General features: G+C 56.6%; 1 protein-coding gene across 6 annotated transcripts in view; it reads left to right on the forward strand.

Annotated features, from left to right (window-relative positions):
- Positions 1-1,065: 1,065 nt before the first annotated feature.
- The window catches only part of SAMD14 (sterile alpha motif domain containing 14), a 32,811-nt gene continuing 18,156 nt past the window's right edge, over positions 1,066-15,720 (forward strand). For 2 of the 6 annotated variants that reach the window (XM_084615538.1, XM_084615536.1), the window contains exons 1-2: positions 1,066-1,118; positions 12,997-13,048. In XM_084615538.1, the coding sequence (XP_084471664.1) occupies positions 13,009-13,048 (40 nt within the window). In that variant the 5' untranslated portion in view covers positions 1,066-1,118; positions 12,997-13,008. Of the gene's footprint in view, positions 1,119-1,285; positions 1,363-12,352; positions 12,373-12,996; positions 13,049-15,720 lie in introns of those variants that run through there. The other 4 variants (XM_084615535.1, XM_084615539.1, XM_084615537.1 and 1 more) reach the window with 3 other exon arrangements.

A 15,720-nucleotide genomic window follows, 5' to 3' on the forward strand; every position in this document is an offset into this window, starting at 1 on the left:
CTCCATCTGGGGACCCCTCGACCTGCCTTTCAAAAACATGCAATTGGTTTGTGATCTGGGGAACACAGTGGGTTGGCAGCCCTGGAAAATAAGCTCTCATGTGGAATCACAGAAGTATCCTGGAGTAGTGGGCAGATTATTAGGGTTCTGTTTCAGATGAGACCCGAAACATGTGGAGATATGCCTATTTCACAGAACTGGAAGGGACCTTGAAAGGTCATCGAGTCCAGTCCCCTGCCTTCACAGCAGGACCAAGTACCCTCCCTTATTTTTGCCCCAGATCCCCCTCAAGGATTGAGCTCACAACCCTGGGTTTAGAAGGCCCCTTAGCTATCCCTCCCCCCTTAAAACCCGAGGCCTTTCTCTGCTTCGCCTGCGCAGTAAAGATCCCACAGAGTTTCTTTTTTGTGGGATCAAGGATCCCCCCCCCAATGGATTTAAGAACAAGCAAACAAAAGAGTCGCCACCTTCCATTGTTGCAGAACACTGGCTTCTGTGCTCCAGCCCAGAGGTGGCTGCATTTCAGAGATGGGTGATGCCATTGCATCTGGGCCAGAATGCTCAAACTGAGGGGCACCAAGTCAGTCCCTCAAGTCCCTATTGAATCCGCCTGATTTCTTCAGAGGTGCGGAGCATCACGTCTCCCCTGGCCTTTGGTGGCAGCTGTGGGTGTCAGCACCTCTGACGATCAGGCTTTGTTTAGGTACCGACATAAAGGAGTTGAGCTGGGGCGGGGGAGGGGAAGGGGGGGGATCCAGGCTGCAAGGCTCTCTGGAAAGCTGGGCTCTTTCAACCTCTGTGAGCCTGTGATTTCTCATTCGCTGCCTCTCTCTTCTTCATCTCTTCGCATCTACCCCCATCTTTCTGGATCTCCCAGCCCCAGGGAATGACTACGTGGTACCAGCTCAACAATGCATCACCCCGTCAGCACCAGTCGAGGGACAGGCAGAAGCCCGGCCAAGCCAGCAGCTGGGAGTTGCAGCCAAGGCAGCATCCCTCTTCCCTGACTTCAAGCCAGGCTGCCTGAGCTGCTTCCGGGTTCCTGTGACCCCCACCCCCCACCTTTCCCCCTCCCTCCCTCAAGTCCCTGGGACCATCCCAGCCTGGAGAATCCAGAGGTCAGTATGAAATTTCTCTCTGCAGAACCTCCTCCTTGCAGACCTCCCAGGATGCTCCCGCTGTTTCCTTTATCCTCCCCGCTCCCGCCTTGAATTTTTGCAAGCTTGCTGGATCCAAATAAGAGGGGGCCGGGGGGGGGGGCAGAGAAAGGGGAGGGGCGGGCGGGGGGAGAGCCACAAGAGACGCCTCTGGATCCCGGCATGGACGCAGTAGGACGCTGCTGAGGATGCCAGGGTCCCCTCGGTGAGTGTGTGTCAATTTCAGCCTCGCCCATCAGACTTTCGGCTCGTGTCAGTTTCAGGGCTGCGCTTCCCTCTCCTCCGCGGCTTGTTTGGCTGCCGGCTGGAGGGCGGGGGGGGTTGTTGTTGTTGTTGTTTGGGGGGGTCCTTGTTTGTTTATTTCCAGCCCTGCCTGCATCGAGACTGCATGGATCGCCGCGGCTTGCAAGGCTGCAGTCCCGATCCAAATAGTCTCCCCCCCCTCCCGCGCCCCCCAAACCCTGCCTGTTTTGATGCAACCAGGGGAGGACAGCGGCATATTTTGGTGTTTTCCTGTCGGTCCGCTCCGGGTGGAAACGGAGCGATGGGGGGCGGGGGGGGGGTTATGATGGTGAAAAGTGTCTTCAACTTAGGGTGTTTATAAACGTATCTGAAAGACGGGGAGTGGGGGGGGGGGGTTGGGGGGTAGATAAATGCATATCCAGTTCGTTGTGCTTGGTAGAATCCAACCCACCCCCCAGGTTTGAACCCACCTTGGGTTATTCAAACCCCCCTCTCAGCATGAGGCTAGCGACACTTTAAACATTAATAAGCTGCCCTCTCTCTCTCTCTCTCTCCCTCTCCTGTTTTCGATCAATAAATTAATAACCATTAAAAAAACAACAACCTGGCTCCTCTCTTCTGAGCCAGTGTTCAGCAGCCACCAGGGATTTCATTTTAACCCTCCCTGGCCTGGGCTTCTGGAAAGGGGACTGGGGTCTAAAATCCAGGCTGCAGTTCAGATTTGAGCCTCTCTGCTCTGGAGTCTGGTGGGGCTGTATTTCTTCCCCGTCCTTCACCCTCAGCAAGCTGGCTGAAGCAGTGGCCTTCCCTCCATGGGGCTGTGCAAGGGGATCTGCAGCCTCACAGGCCTGGCTGGGTTCCTGAGCTTGTTTGGGTTCAGTGGGATTGGCTACCCTCTGGGCTGGGTTTGGAGAGCTAGTCCTTGGGCAGGGTCCCTGGCTGTTTTCCCACCTTCTCCCCTTGGTTTGTTTTATCTCTGGGACTCGCTACGTCCACCCTGCCTCCATTCTGCCCTTCATTCCCTGGCCGCCCCGTGCATCCCTTCTCACTCCCTCTCCATCTCCTCTTTTACAGTCTTCCTTTCCTGCAGCCCTGCTCTCCTCCATAGACTCTGATTTCTTCCCTCTTTTCTCCTTTCCCTGCTTTCTTCCTCCAGGATCCCACTTCCATCTCTCTCTGTCTCCCCCGCAACACACACACACTCTTCCCCTCCCATCTCTCTTCCTCGTTCCCTCCTTTCCGCATGGGCTCTCAAGCCTCTTCTTTCATCATTCGATCTGAGCACTAGGCCCACATTGGTGTAGATTTTCCTGCCCTTCAAAGGCATTGGATCTATGGCTAAAATGGACAGACCTCTCCCTTCCCCCTCCCCCACATGTGCACCCTTCCCCTCTCCGCTTGAACTGAAATTGACCCATGGCCCCTGGAGGGGACCATGGCTAATACTCTGGCCTCTGTCTCAGATCTGACGGGGTGGGGGTGTCTCTAACACCGTCGTGTTCATACGGCTGGAAGGATTCTCCCCTAGATGTGAGTGTGTGTGTGTCGGGTGATTAGTTTGCAGCACAATCCTGGAAGGGCCTCTTGCAGAGAAGGACAATTGCCTCTCAGAGCAATCAGACCCCTCTCCAGATCCATTATTTTGCATTGGCTTTGGACTCCCGCCTCCCCAGCTCTGCCCCCTTAGGCTGGGAGTTTGTTCCTTCCCCAAAGCAAAACGAGTTCTGGGAAGCAGTTAGCTGGATGAGGGAGATCCAAGGTGCTACAGGTCGTGGTGATTCAGCAGGGGGCGCTCTCTCCCCCACCCCCAAATCTGCGCTGACCCCAACGCCCCCGCTGGAGGCTCTGGTCACTGCTGTTGGAGGTACTGACTCTCATGTGAGACACAACCCGGGTCCTGAGCCTCTCTGTTGCATTCGAGATCCCCTGGGGATTTCTATGGCAGTCAAAGAGGCTAGCCCCAGGGTCCTGGTTAAATCCTTGGGCAAACGGCATTCCGCTTCCTTACAGGTGCCCTGCAGCTTTCCACTGGATCTAGTGTTCTTCACTTCCCATCTTCAGCTGCTGGGCAAGCCTAGCCGTGCCACTGTGTAAACCAGCGGCCGCACCCCCACCCCAGAGGTGGCCGCATTTCAGTGGCAGAAGAAGCAGCTCCATTTGCGAAGCACTTTGCTGCTAAGGGAGCTCTCTGAGATCGATATGAATCACTGCCAGAGCAGATGTATGAGCCACTGGGCTGTAATTTTCTGCCTTTCTGTCTCCCGACTGCTCTTTCTGGGGACTGAAAATCCACAGGCATAGAAAGGTCGCTTTTCCCATTGGAGTGTCTCCCAGTAACAGCGATGGGAGCAGTGCAGACCCCACGTGGCATTAGATGCTTCCCTTCTGATAACACCAAGGAGCCTGCAGTGGGGCAGGGACAGAGGGGAAGAAATTTGGCCCTGCCCTACACTTAGGCCAGAACAGCCCTGGGCCTAACTTCCATCCCTGCTCCAGTGGCTCCTAGGGGTCTTTTAGGGCTTTCGAATCACAGGAGCACAGATCAACTCCGGCCACGCTTCCACCCACCTAGAATGGCCCCAGAATCCCACTGTTGCCTGCTCACCGCCAGCTCACCCCTACACTTGGGGCTGCTGCAGAACTGACAGAGGCTTCCTCTGTACCAGGTGGTAATGGGGTCTGGGGCCCTCCCTTCTACCTCAGAGCCTCCTTGGTCCCACCCTCACTGGGGCAATGGGCAGCAATGAAATCATCCTAGGGAGTTTGGGGGACTTTATTTTACGCCCATCTTATTTGTGTTTCCTTGTGGTGCAGCCCGCTCTGTGAGCCTGGTCAATCTTGCCCCTCAAGCCCAAGGCCTTGGAGGGCTTCCCAGATATTAACCAGTAGGCCCTTTCATCAGATAAAAGAATTGGCCACTTTGTCCAGCTAAGAGGAACTTCTCTTGGAGGAGTTCGACATCCTTTATAAATATGACTGCATTACATCACCTAATCCCTGCCCCGGGGAGGGGAGATCTTTCATAGATTCATAGATATTAAGGTCAGAAGGGACCATTATGATCATCTAGTCTGACCTCCTGCACAATGCAGGCCACAGAATCTCGCCCACCCACTCCTGCGATAAACCTCTCGCCTATGTCTGAGCTATTGAAGTCCTCAAATCGTGGCTTAAAGACTTCAAGGTGCAGAGAATCCTCCAGCAAGTGACCCATGCCCCATGCTGCAGAGGCTTGGCACATTTCGATCTTTATTTTTTTTTATCATTTGATGGATAATATTGATGTTTTTTTACTAATTTAAATGTTCAGTTAGGGGAAATTAAGGGGGGTCAGATGATGATTTAATGTGGAGATTCAAAAAGTTAAAGCTCTCTAACCATTCCTACACAAAGGGTCAGCATCCCATGGCGAAATGTCTGAAGTAAATATCGGTAAATGAAACGCTAATACGTTCTCAAGCCGTGTTTTCCCTACTTTGCCTAGCTGTACACTTTGATTATTAGCAACGGAACTATTGGGTGTGTCTGCGGTGAAATTGACATTTACCGATAAAAATCTAATCCTTCCAAGCCTAATTATATCCATTAAACCAGTGGTTTTCAACCTGTGGTCTGCGGACCCCTGGGGATCTGCAAATTATTTTTAATGGGTCTGCAAAAGGCAGTTGTTCACATAGAACAGTGGTTTTCAACATGTGGTCCGCACAGATTGTGCCTAAGATTTACGAAGGGATCCGTACCTCCACTCAAAATTTGTTAAGGGTCTGCAAATGAAAAAAGGCTGAAAACCGCTGCATCAAACCAACGGGAAATAGGAGAGGCCCAATGACTTGCCCAGGGTCACACAGTGAACGGGGGGCAGAGCCAGGAATGAAATTCAGGAGTCCCGACTCCCAGCCCCCTGCCCTAACCAGCAGCCCACATGAGCTGGGAGAGCCCCAGAGTCCAGATTCCCAGTCCCCGGCTCTCACCACTCGACACACTGAACGTTCAGTGTAATGCAGGTTTGTTGATCCAGAGGGGCCCTTAAGAGCGGCATCCTCCTGGGGCAGATAAACCTCCCTGTGGCTGGATGCTTCCCGCCCTCTGTGACAGCCCGAGCACCCCGTGGCTCAGCTGTGCTGGGGATCTCGCTTCTGGAAGGCGGGTAACTCGTCTGTGAACATTCACTCCAGGCTGGGACACGGCAGTTGACGTCCCAAGCCAGGGATGGTCTGGTCCACACCTTTTCCACCAGCGGGGCAGTGGGACTGGTTAGCTTGGAGGGTCGCTAAGAGACCGTGGGTACAGCGACACTGTGATTCAGCCCCCATGCCTGGCCCGGTGCAGCTGACTCGGGCTTATGGGGGATCAGGCTGCGAGGCTGTAAAATTGCAGTGTAGACATTCAGGCTCGGGCTGAAGCCTGCGCTCTGGGACTCTCCCCCACCGCGTGGTCCCAGGGCCCGGGCTGCAGCCCAAACCGGATTGTCCCACAGCAATTTTACAGCACCGGAGCCTGAGTCCGTCACATGGGCCTGCCCAGCTGAGGGTATTTAATTACAGTGTAGACATACCCTAAGTGACCTTTCACCTCTAGATCCCCAGGGGTTCAAACTCAGCTCAGCAGGCATTTAAAGCCGATGGCAGGGGGAGCTGCTGGAGGCCGGTAGGGGATGATTTGATGGGTGCCTGTCAGTCTCTCCCATAAAAAACATTGTCTGTCTTGATGCTGATTATCCCTTTGTTATCAGCTCTAGGATTAACGGTACAGGGGCATCTCCTTTGTCACGTCCTTCCGGGCACGGGGCAGCTGCCTTGGGAACTTGTTGAAGTACCAGAATGCTGGGGTAACTCCGTTCAACCCCACTGAAATCGACAGAGCAGCTCCCAGACAAAAGTTGGCCCATTGGCCGTCCCTGGCTCTAGCTATTGCTTGTCATTATTACTAGCATTCCTCTCCAGAGGGTCCAGTGGAGACTGAAACCTCATTATGCTGGGCACAGCAAGAGACCGTCTGGGCCCGAGTGGTTACACTTCATTAGCCAAAGAGTGGGGAGGGGAAACCGAGGCACAGAGAGGCAAAGCAGCTTGCCCGAGATCATGCTGCAGTTCAGAATCCAGGTGATCCCAGGTCACCAGACTACACTGCCCCTCGCTTCTGTCTGCTCTTTGGCAGAGCCGTCAGTGGTGACCGCACGGAGGGCTGGGCTCTTCACTCCATCCCTGGTCTGACAGGCTTTGAGGTGGTGGTAAAGATGGGAATTACTGTCCAATGTGGGGGGAAGTGAGGCTGGCTGAGATGGGCTGGAGCAGCTGTTTGTCTGATCCGGCTTCCTTAAGTGAAACCACGTAAAGGGGGTAGAGACGACCAGCTCGCGTCTCTTGCTGACTCTTACTTGCAATCTGGCTGGGGCGGGGAGGCACAGAGTGCATGGTGCGATCAGCCCACCCTGGGGCCTGGCAAACTCGTACCAGTGTCAGGCAGTTCAGGGCATGGCATTTAGCAGCGTTTCCGGCCACGGGCTCGCTGCGACGTTGTGAAAGGGGCAGGCTTGCCCAGCTAAGGCAGACCCTAAACAGAAGGCAAGAGGAAAAAATTACGGTGGAAAAGGAAAAGGGCCCGCAAGGGGTGGCCGGGCAGCAGGAATCGGTGTCCCCTCCCACGTGGCGCTCAGGAGCCAGTAAGGGGGGGCGATATGATTGGGGGGAGAGGTAGCTCAGTGGTTTGAGCATTGGCCTGCTAATAAACCCAGGGTTGTGAGTTCAATCCTTGAGGGGGCCATTTAGGGATCTGGGGCAAACATTGGGGGTTGGCCCTGCTTTGAGCAGGGGGTTGGACTAGATGACCTCCTGAGGTCTCTTCCAACTCTGATATTCTATGATTCTATGATCTGGCTCCTTTCTCTGGGCCAGGCGCTCTGACTTCCCTTTCAAGCCAGCCTTTGGATTCATTCGCCATTGCTCCCCTGTGGCCCTCGTCTGGTACCCAGCAGCCCCTGTCCGCGGGGCAGCTGCCCGCTGCTCTGTGTCTCTGTGTGCTGGAAAACCTTGCTGCCCCGCTGCAGGGGAAAGGCCAGGCTTGTGTGGCCGAGCCTTTCTTCAGTGTGTTGTCCCATTTCAAAGAGCTTCGCTCCCTGTCCCGGCCCGGGGGCAACCTGCAGCCCTTTCTCCTGGCCCCTAGGAGAATTTTGCTGCTGACTTCCTGGCGATCAAGATCTGGCCCACGGTGCAGTGGAGGGGGGATGTAGGAATGCCAAGCAGAGTGACCCAAGTGGAGACAGGGCACCAGGACTCTCCTGTGGATTTTTGCTGACCATCAGGGTTTGACCTGAAAAATGCCTCCTTGTGCCCTGTTGGGGTGATGCCCAAGGGACGGGTCCTGGCCCAGGCTCCTGCAGAGTCTGTGGGCCGTGACTCTCGATTCGCAGCCTCGAACGCTGACCTGTAGATGAGGGGCATAAAGCGGCGAGGCTCTCTTGATTTCAAAGCGGTGCCGATGAACAGCGGCTTGAGGTGTCGGGTTTTAGCCATCTCCTTGGCTATGCATGGCTCTCCGCAAGGCTCTCCAAATACTGGGTGGTCTTCTGCACTGAATGGTCCATGCTTAAAAAAATCCTATATGGCTGAGTGGCTAACGAATCCAGGTGCGGTCATTCTGAGACTGAGCCGCTGGGTTACCTTGGGCAAGTCACTTCTCTGTGCCTCGGTTTCCCCTTCTTTGCCATGAGACGATGACCCTCAGCTGCCTCTACAAAGTGTATTGCTAAACTGGAGAGGGTTCAGAGAAGAGCCCTGAGAATGATTACAGGATTAGGAAACATAGTGACAGACTCACAGAGCTCAGTCTGCTTAGCTTACCAAAGAGACGGTTAAGGGGTAACTTCATTACAGTGAATAAGTATCTACACAGGGAACAAATATTTAATAATGGGCTCTGTGCTCTAGCAGTGAAAGGAATAACATGAGCCAATGGCTGGAAGCTGAAGCTAGACAAATTCAACGGCAAATAAGGTGTATGTTTTAAACCGTGAGCGTTTATCCCCTGGAACAACTTACCAAGGAGGGTGGTGGATTCCCCGTCACTGACAATTGTTAAATTAAGAGCAGAGGTTTATTCTAAGACACCTGCTCTCGGGGCATGGGAGGTGGGTGAACCCTGGGCTCAGTGAGGCTAGCCCCTGGCCGGTCCCTTCTGCCCAAGGCGCCCCTCCCTTGTCCCGCCACCCCAGCCCCGGCCTGCCCAAGCAGCCCCAGCCCCGGAGCATGGGGCGAGCGGCGTGGGCCCAGCGCCGGGTAGCATGCCCCCCCGCCCCTCAGCCCCAGAGCACTGGGCAGAGTCCTGGGCTGCAGGCTGGCCCCCATTAGCCTCAGCTGTGGCCCCGGCCATGGGGGAAGAGCCAGCAGTACCAGGGGCCTGGGGATGGAGCGTGGGCAGGGTCACACAGGGCTGTTTGGGGAGGCTCAGCCTCCCCTGGCCTTTGATGCCTGCCGCCCATATCTAGTGGTTATTTTGGGGAAATCCTCTGGCTTGTGTTATCCAGGGGGTCAGACTAGATGATCACAAGGGGCCCTTGGAGTCTAAGACTCTAAACCTTGGCTGGAGACCGTGTAAAAGCTACGTAGGGTTATCAAGGAGCACAAAGAACTGAGTTTAGCCCTGAGTTTACTGAGTTCAGTCAGTCACATTCCACCATCTCTTTGCTGGCCCATTGTTTCCTATAATCAGGTAGCTCCAGCCCCCAGGCTCTGATTGTCTACATGGGGAAACTGACCTGACTAGTTACTGTGGAATAAAGCGTTCCCTGATACCTAGTCCAGACCAGCTCCCCACGTGGCCGCTCTTCTGGAATAAATGTGAAGGATAGGGGGGGAGGGATAGCTCAGTGGTTTGATCATTGGCCTGCTAAACCCAGGGTTGTGAGTTCAATCCTTGAGGGGGCCATTTAGGGATCTGGGGCAAAAATTGGGGGTTGGCCCTGCTTTGAGCAGGGGGTTGGACTAGAAGACCTCCTGAGGTCCCTTCCAACCCTGAGATTCTGTGACTAGACCGTCCGTGTGGGAAGCAATTCCCGAACAGCTATTGCAGTCGGCTTCCCCCTAGGACAAGCCCCTGGCGTGTCACCATTCCTTGAAAAGCTGACGCCCCTTGGCTCATTGCACAGCGGCTGCTCTGTCCTCAAAGGCGCTGGGCCGTTAGGAGTCTTTTCTCTGCCGGCGCCCTTAGTCAGCTGGCGCGCCCCCCGTGGGGGTGGCTGACTTTGCAGGAGAGACCCGGGTTTGAATTAGGGAGGAGGGAGGGGCCTGTGGGGCGTGGCCGATGGTGCATGTCAAAGGCCAGCAGGAGCTGAGTGCTGGAGGACGGGGGCGGGGGGGGGTTGCCAAGCTGCTTGCGGGGGTGGCCCTGGGGAAAGATTTGCAGGCATTAAAGCGTCTTTCTCTGCTGCTACACGCTTCCAGCACCAATGAGGCCTCCAGGGAACGCCCCAGCACTGGCATCCCAGCTGTTACAGAAGGGAAAGTGCCACATAGCGGCTAACCCAGATGAAGGCTCTATTGCCAGAGTGAAGAAATCAGTGACTGTAACCCTCACCCCGGCCTGGATTTGAACCCTTGACTGCCTGCCCACCCCCCTTGCCCCTTGAGCTAAAGAAGCAGCACCATAGCAGTTAGCAGTAGCAGGCTGCTATCCTCTAGCGGACATGGGCACGTGACACACGTTGTCAGGCTAAGCAAGGTGCATGCGCATAGTAAACACTCCCTGCCCTAAAGATCTTACAGTCTAAAGAGAGCTGGCCGGTGCCTCAGTTTCCCACACTGAAAAACGGGGATGTTGCTGCTGATCCCCTTGCAGAGGCACCCAAGGGCTTTGTAAATTCCTTGGGGACCGCACAGTGCGAGGTGCTGCCCTACTCCTCATTCACCCTCATGTGAGCGAGAGAATCCGGCCCAGGGCTGGTGTATTTAGGGTGACCAGACAGCAAATGTGAAAAACTGGGATGGGGGGAGGGGAATACAAGCCTATATAAGAAAAAGACCCAAAATCGGGTCATCTGGTCACCCTAGGTGTGTTCCTGACTGGGATCGGCTGGGGGCAGTACAATAATGTCCTATTCCTAGAGATGGGGAAGAAAAACACACTTACTTATTAAATCGCCTTTTCCCCCCTGACGCTGTCCCTTCGCTTTCCCGGTTCAGGGCCATCAAGCCAGGTGCGTCATTTTCTTTCCAATTCTAAACTCAAGGCTGCTGGGAGTAAAGGCAAAGCTCCCCAATCTGGTTTGACAGGAGTTCTGCCTGGGGTAGGGGGAGTGTACCGCCCCAAGGGGAGCAGTGGGGATACCTGGGGAGCCCCCAGTGAGGTGGGGGAATACACCTTCTCCTACACCCCTTTCTGGGACACTCCTTGCTCCCCCCTGCATGCTGGTCCTAGTGCCTTATAGGCTCCCCAATTTGGTATCCCATGTGCCCCCTGCCAGTTTGCCTGCATGTGGGGGGAAGAAAAGGCCATCATAGAATATCAGGGTTGGAAGGGACCTCAGGAGGTCATCTAGTCCAACCCCCTGCTCAGGGCAGGGCCAATCCCCAATTTTTGCCCCAGATCCCTAAATGGCCCCCTCAAGGATTGAACTCACAACCCTGGGTGGAGGAGGCCATGCTCAAACCACTGAGCTCTCCCTCCCCATCCCATCTCCAGTCCCTGCCCTGCGCCCCTCATGCTTGGCAAGTGGCAGATTTTATGGCGGGAGAGGGAACCACTGCTGTTTGGAGAGCGTGGGCCAAACACGGAGGAGGGAAAGCAAACAAACCCATGGCAAGTGGCCAAACATGAGATCGCGCAGCCAGAGACTATGCCAGGCAGAGACGCTGCCAGCCTTTCCCGTGTGAGAGCCACGTGCTGCCCCCTGCCCGGCACTGAGGGGAGGGTGGCGGGGGAGGCGGTCCCCAAACGCCTCCCCATTGGAGCCCATGCCTCGCTCTGCCCCAATGGAAAGTCAAACCAAATAGTTGACCCTGGGGGCCCAATTCTGCAGTCACAGGGAGTGTTGGCAGAGTAAAGTTGGCAGGATCAGCCCAGCAGTATTAGTGCTGGGGTTTATATTTAGTGCATCTTTCTCTGCCCAGGCAGGATGGTTCTCTGCAAAGAGGCCTGGGAGTCAGGACGCCTGGGTTCTCTGCCTAGCTATGCAACTGAGCCAGTCACGTCAGTCCAGCGGCTTCCCTGTCTGCAAAACTGGGGGTCACACCCACCTTCCCGCCCCTGGGTGCTGTGGGTCTGGGTTCATTGTTTTCAAAGCTCTTTGGCGGGAAAGGGCTGGATAAAGATTTGGGGAGAATATTACCATTGTCACATGGAGAGGGGAACTGGAACGCTAGATCAGATCATCCTGTCTGGTATCATTGCTCCAAAAGTGGCTGTCCCCAGCTGCCCCAAAGGAAGCTGAAAGAAACCCTGCAGTGGGCAGTTATGGGATAATCTGCCCCTGTGACAAGTTACCTCCTGACCCCTAATGGTTGGCATGCCCTGAAGCCTGAGGGTGTATGCCCCTCCCTCAAATCTTAGCTTTTTACATTCTCTCTATTATAAGCCGGGATACTCTTGTTCTCCACAGAAACGCCCAGTCCCCTTTTGAGTCCTGCTTAGCTCTTGGCCGCAATGAAACATTGTGGTGCTGACTTCCACAGGCTAATTGGGGGTTGTATGGAAAAAGTATTTCCTCTTATCAGATTGATCCAGTTCTAAAACCGCGAGTGATTGACATTTCCACCATGTCCCTTAAGTACGTCCTTCACCCCACCAGTCAGGAAAACACCAGCCGTGGGCTGGTGTCTCCTCTGTCTAACCTGCGGGAGTTGTATGGCGGGGAAGGGAGAGGCGAATCGGGCCTCCTGTCTCTTTAAATAGACGGACAATAGCAGGCGATCAATCAATGTCCATGTCTTCTATTGCATCATCCATCCTGATTCCTTTTGTCCAGCGATGGGGTGGTGGGGTAAGGGAGAAGGGGACAGCAGGGCTGGGGGAAAGGGAGGAGAGTAGTGTGTGATAAGGGGGATCATGCTATACTGCTAGGTCCCTCTACCGCCCTCCCCCACGCTCTGCCCCCAGGAGCCAGCGGGCTTGGTCCAGCTCCAGAGCCCGGCTATCTCCAGGGTACTTCCGTGGGGCTCCTACAGGCGCCCGTTATCTGTGCGACGGTTCCCACTGCTGCGGCTCCATGCTCCGGACACGTCCGGCTCGACCCCGTGTAAGGGCTCGGGCTGGGCTTCCGCCCGGGGTGCCCGTGAGCCGACCGGGTCCGGGTGGAGTCTGCAGAGATGCCGCGGCAGCTCCGGGGGAAGCCAAGCAGCGGGATGGCTCCGCCTGACCGGCTGCCCCGTTCCCCTCTGTAACACAGGGCCCGCTGTGTAGGCAGCTGAGACACCAATAGCCAGGGAAAGTACAACCCGGGCCAGGCCCATATGGCCCCCTCTGGCCCTCCCCAGAGCTCTCTCGCGCTCCAGATGGACCGGGGGTGCTCGCCGATGGGTGCTCGGAGATCCCAGGGCCTCCCCATAGATACCCATGCCAGCTGCTTGGCTTGGATCTGACCCTATCTCCCCCCTTCTCTCCGCAGAGCCGCCCTGCCATGTCGTCCTCCAGACGCCAAGACACGGACGAGGTTTTCGGTAAGTCCGCTGCCCGATCTGCACCCTCTTCCTGCCCGCCCTGGTCTCTCTGAGCCCACGTCCTCTAGCGCCCGCTTGCTCGCCCCCAGCGTCGCCAGCCCAGGGAGACTTTCCCCGGCCTGCAGAGCCGGCCAGGGGTGGCGCAGACCCAGGCTGGGGGGAATGTGGGGCTTGGGGAAGGAAGGTCTGGTGGGAGGGGGGTGTTAGGGCCTGGCAGTTGGGGGCCGGTGAGCTAGGGCGTGGATGGGTTGGGGAGCCGGGGCATAGGGGTGGATGTGGGGGAGGGGGGAATTTGGGAGCTAGGACCTGGCTGGGAGGAGGGGGAGATCAGCAAGCGCAGGGGCCCAGGGAGGGTCTGGAAATGAATCCCCATCCTGCCCCTGAAAGCCGAGATCTGTTTGCCCACCCCTCTCATCTATGGGGCTCCCTGGTCCAGCGGGGCCTGGATCCCTGGGAGATGGACTAGGCTTCTGTCCCCTCGACTCCGTCCTCCAGCCCTAGGCTGGATTCATCCCTGGTGGGAGCTCTCACCGCTGCCCTCCAGGGGCGCTGTGCTGGGGAAGGGCAGGACCTGCTGAATCAGCGCCCGGCCCTCTGGCTCCCAGGCCTCCCGGCAGCGGGGAATCGGGGTGCAGCTTGCATGGACACCGCCTCTCCCACACACACCTAGGTCAGACGGTGCCTTAAAATCATAGAACATCAGGGTTGGAAGGGACCTCAGGAGGTCATCTAGTCCAACCTCCTGCTCACAGCAGGACCAATCCCCCATAGTTGCCCCAGATCCCTAAATGGCCCCCTCAAGGATTGAACTCACAACCCTGGATTCAGCAGGCCAATGCTCAAACCACTGACCTATCCCTCCCGCCCAATCCCTTCTTGGGAGCCGGGTGCAAGTGGGGCCCTAGGTGTGCGTGACCCCCTAGGATGTACACGTGGGGCTCTGCCTCCCCGCAGGCGCCTCTCCCCACTGGCCTCCACCCCGTGCCCCCTACGGCTGCTGGGATCCTGCAGGGACCCTGCGTCCCGCTAGAGCCCCCTGGACGACTGCATGGGGCCTTGCTCATTCAGCCTCCTATGGAGACCCCCAACACACACACACACACCTCCCTCTTGTCTCCAGCTGGTCTCCCCTCCACTTTCTCTCTCATCCCTTGCCGCTTTCTTCCCCTGGTCCCTCGGTGGCCAGGTGCTGCAGCACCCACTCCAGCATCCACTCCTACTTTGCCTCGATTTCCCATCCATCTTCTGTGGGGGTCAAAGATCTGCCCTGCTCCCCGTCCTCGGGGCCTGATCCTGCCTCCTTCGGCGGCCTGAGACTCTCAGGCAGGATGAGGAGGGTTTGGGGCACAGAAGGAAAAAGGATCAGGCCCCTCACGTGTTTTGCACCCATGGACCTCCTAGCCTAGGCGGTTGTGCAAAGCACAGAGGTTGTGCAAAGCACGGCTGGCTCTGGTGCAGCTGGTCCCAGCTGGGGACGATAGCGTGACCCTGTCTTATGTGGGTGCAGGGCATCCACAGGGGTTTGTACTGCAGTAGCTGACCCAGTGCCAGCCAAACCCAGTGTAGACAGGGCTTTGTCAGAATCTCCCCCTCCCAGTGTGCATCTGCCCCTCTCATTGGCTGACGGCGATAAGCACCCAGGCCGGTGTGCGTGCATGAGCGTGTCCACGCTCACACGCGGGTGCGCGTATGGTGCCTGTGATTAGCAGAAGCCTGAGCCGTGCCCTCCTGCAAAGGCCACTGCCTCGACTCCCCGGGGGCTGGAGCTGAAAGCCCACGTGCCAGCTGCAGACAGCCGATGCTGGGAGTGTTTCCCATCTGTGGCTGGAGGAAAAAATGTCACCCTAAAAATAACCAGGGCAGAGGAAGCGGCTGGCAAGTGAAGGGGTGAGTGGCCCCAAGGCACAGCTCTGATTTTCCCCTGCTTGGGTTGGCACCCGCCTGGCGTGCCCTATTTATAATGAACGAGCTGGGATGAGCAGTGCGTGGCCAAGACAGCCCAGGGAAGGCTGGAGACAGGCAGCGTGGTGAGTTACATCCTCATTACAGCCAGGGGGTGATGACTGTGTACCGCATGGGGAGGGATGCGGTGACTGTTTGAAGAAGATGGTCATCTAGCCCAGTCCCCGGCAGGACAAAGTCATAACTAGACCGTTCCTGAAGGTGTTTGCCTACCCCAGGGGTTCTCAACCCTCATTGCACTGCGACCCCCTTCTGACAACAAAAATTGCTGCACGACCCCAGGAAGGGGGGGACCAAAGCCTGAGCCCACCTAAGCCCCACTGACCTGGGTGGGGAAGGGGTCAAAACCAAAGCCCAAGGGCCCCAGCCCGGGGGCCTGTAACCTGAGCCCTGCCGCCCAGGGCTCAATCCCTTCGGCTTGGGCCCCGGCAAGGCTAAGCCAACCCTGGCCACCCCACTGGCGATCCCAACCCGCAGGTTTGAGAACCGCTGGCTCGAACCCGTTCTTCAAACCCTCCACCGACGGATTCCGTGAGCGCACGTAGGCACGAGTGCCCGCAAATGTCCCTGCACCCGTGCCACACACATGCACTTGTGCCAATATTGGTGGGCATCCATGGTGTCACAGGCACACACAACACCCGCGTCCCAGTAGGCCACACGCACCTGCCTGCGTGCTCAGGTCCACACGCGAGGTGCACGCGGGCATC

The sequence above is a fragment of the Lepidochelys olivacea genome (genome assembly GCF_965140295.1).
Source record: "Lepidochelys olivacea isolate rLepOli2 genome assembly, chromosome: 27".
NCBI classification, from domain to species: Eukaryota; Metazoa; Chordata; order Testudines; family Cheloniidae; genus Lepidochelys; species Lepidochelys olivacea.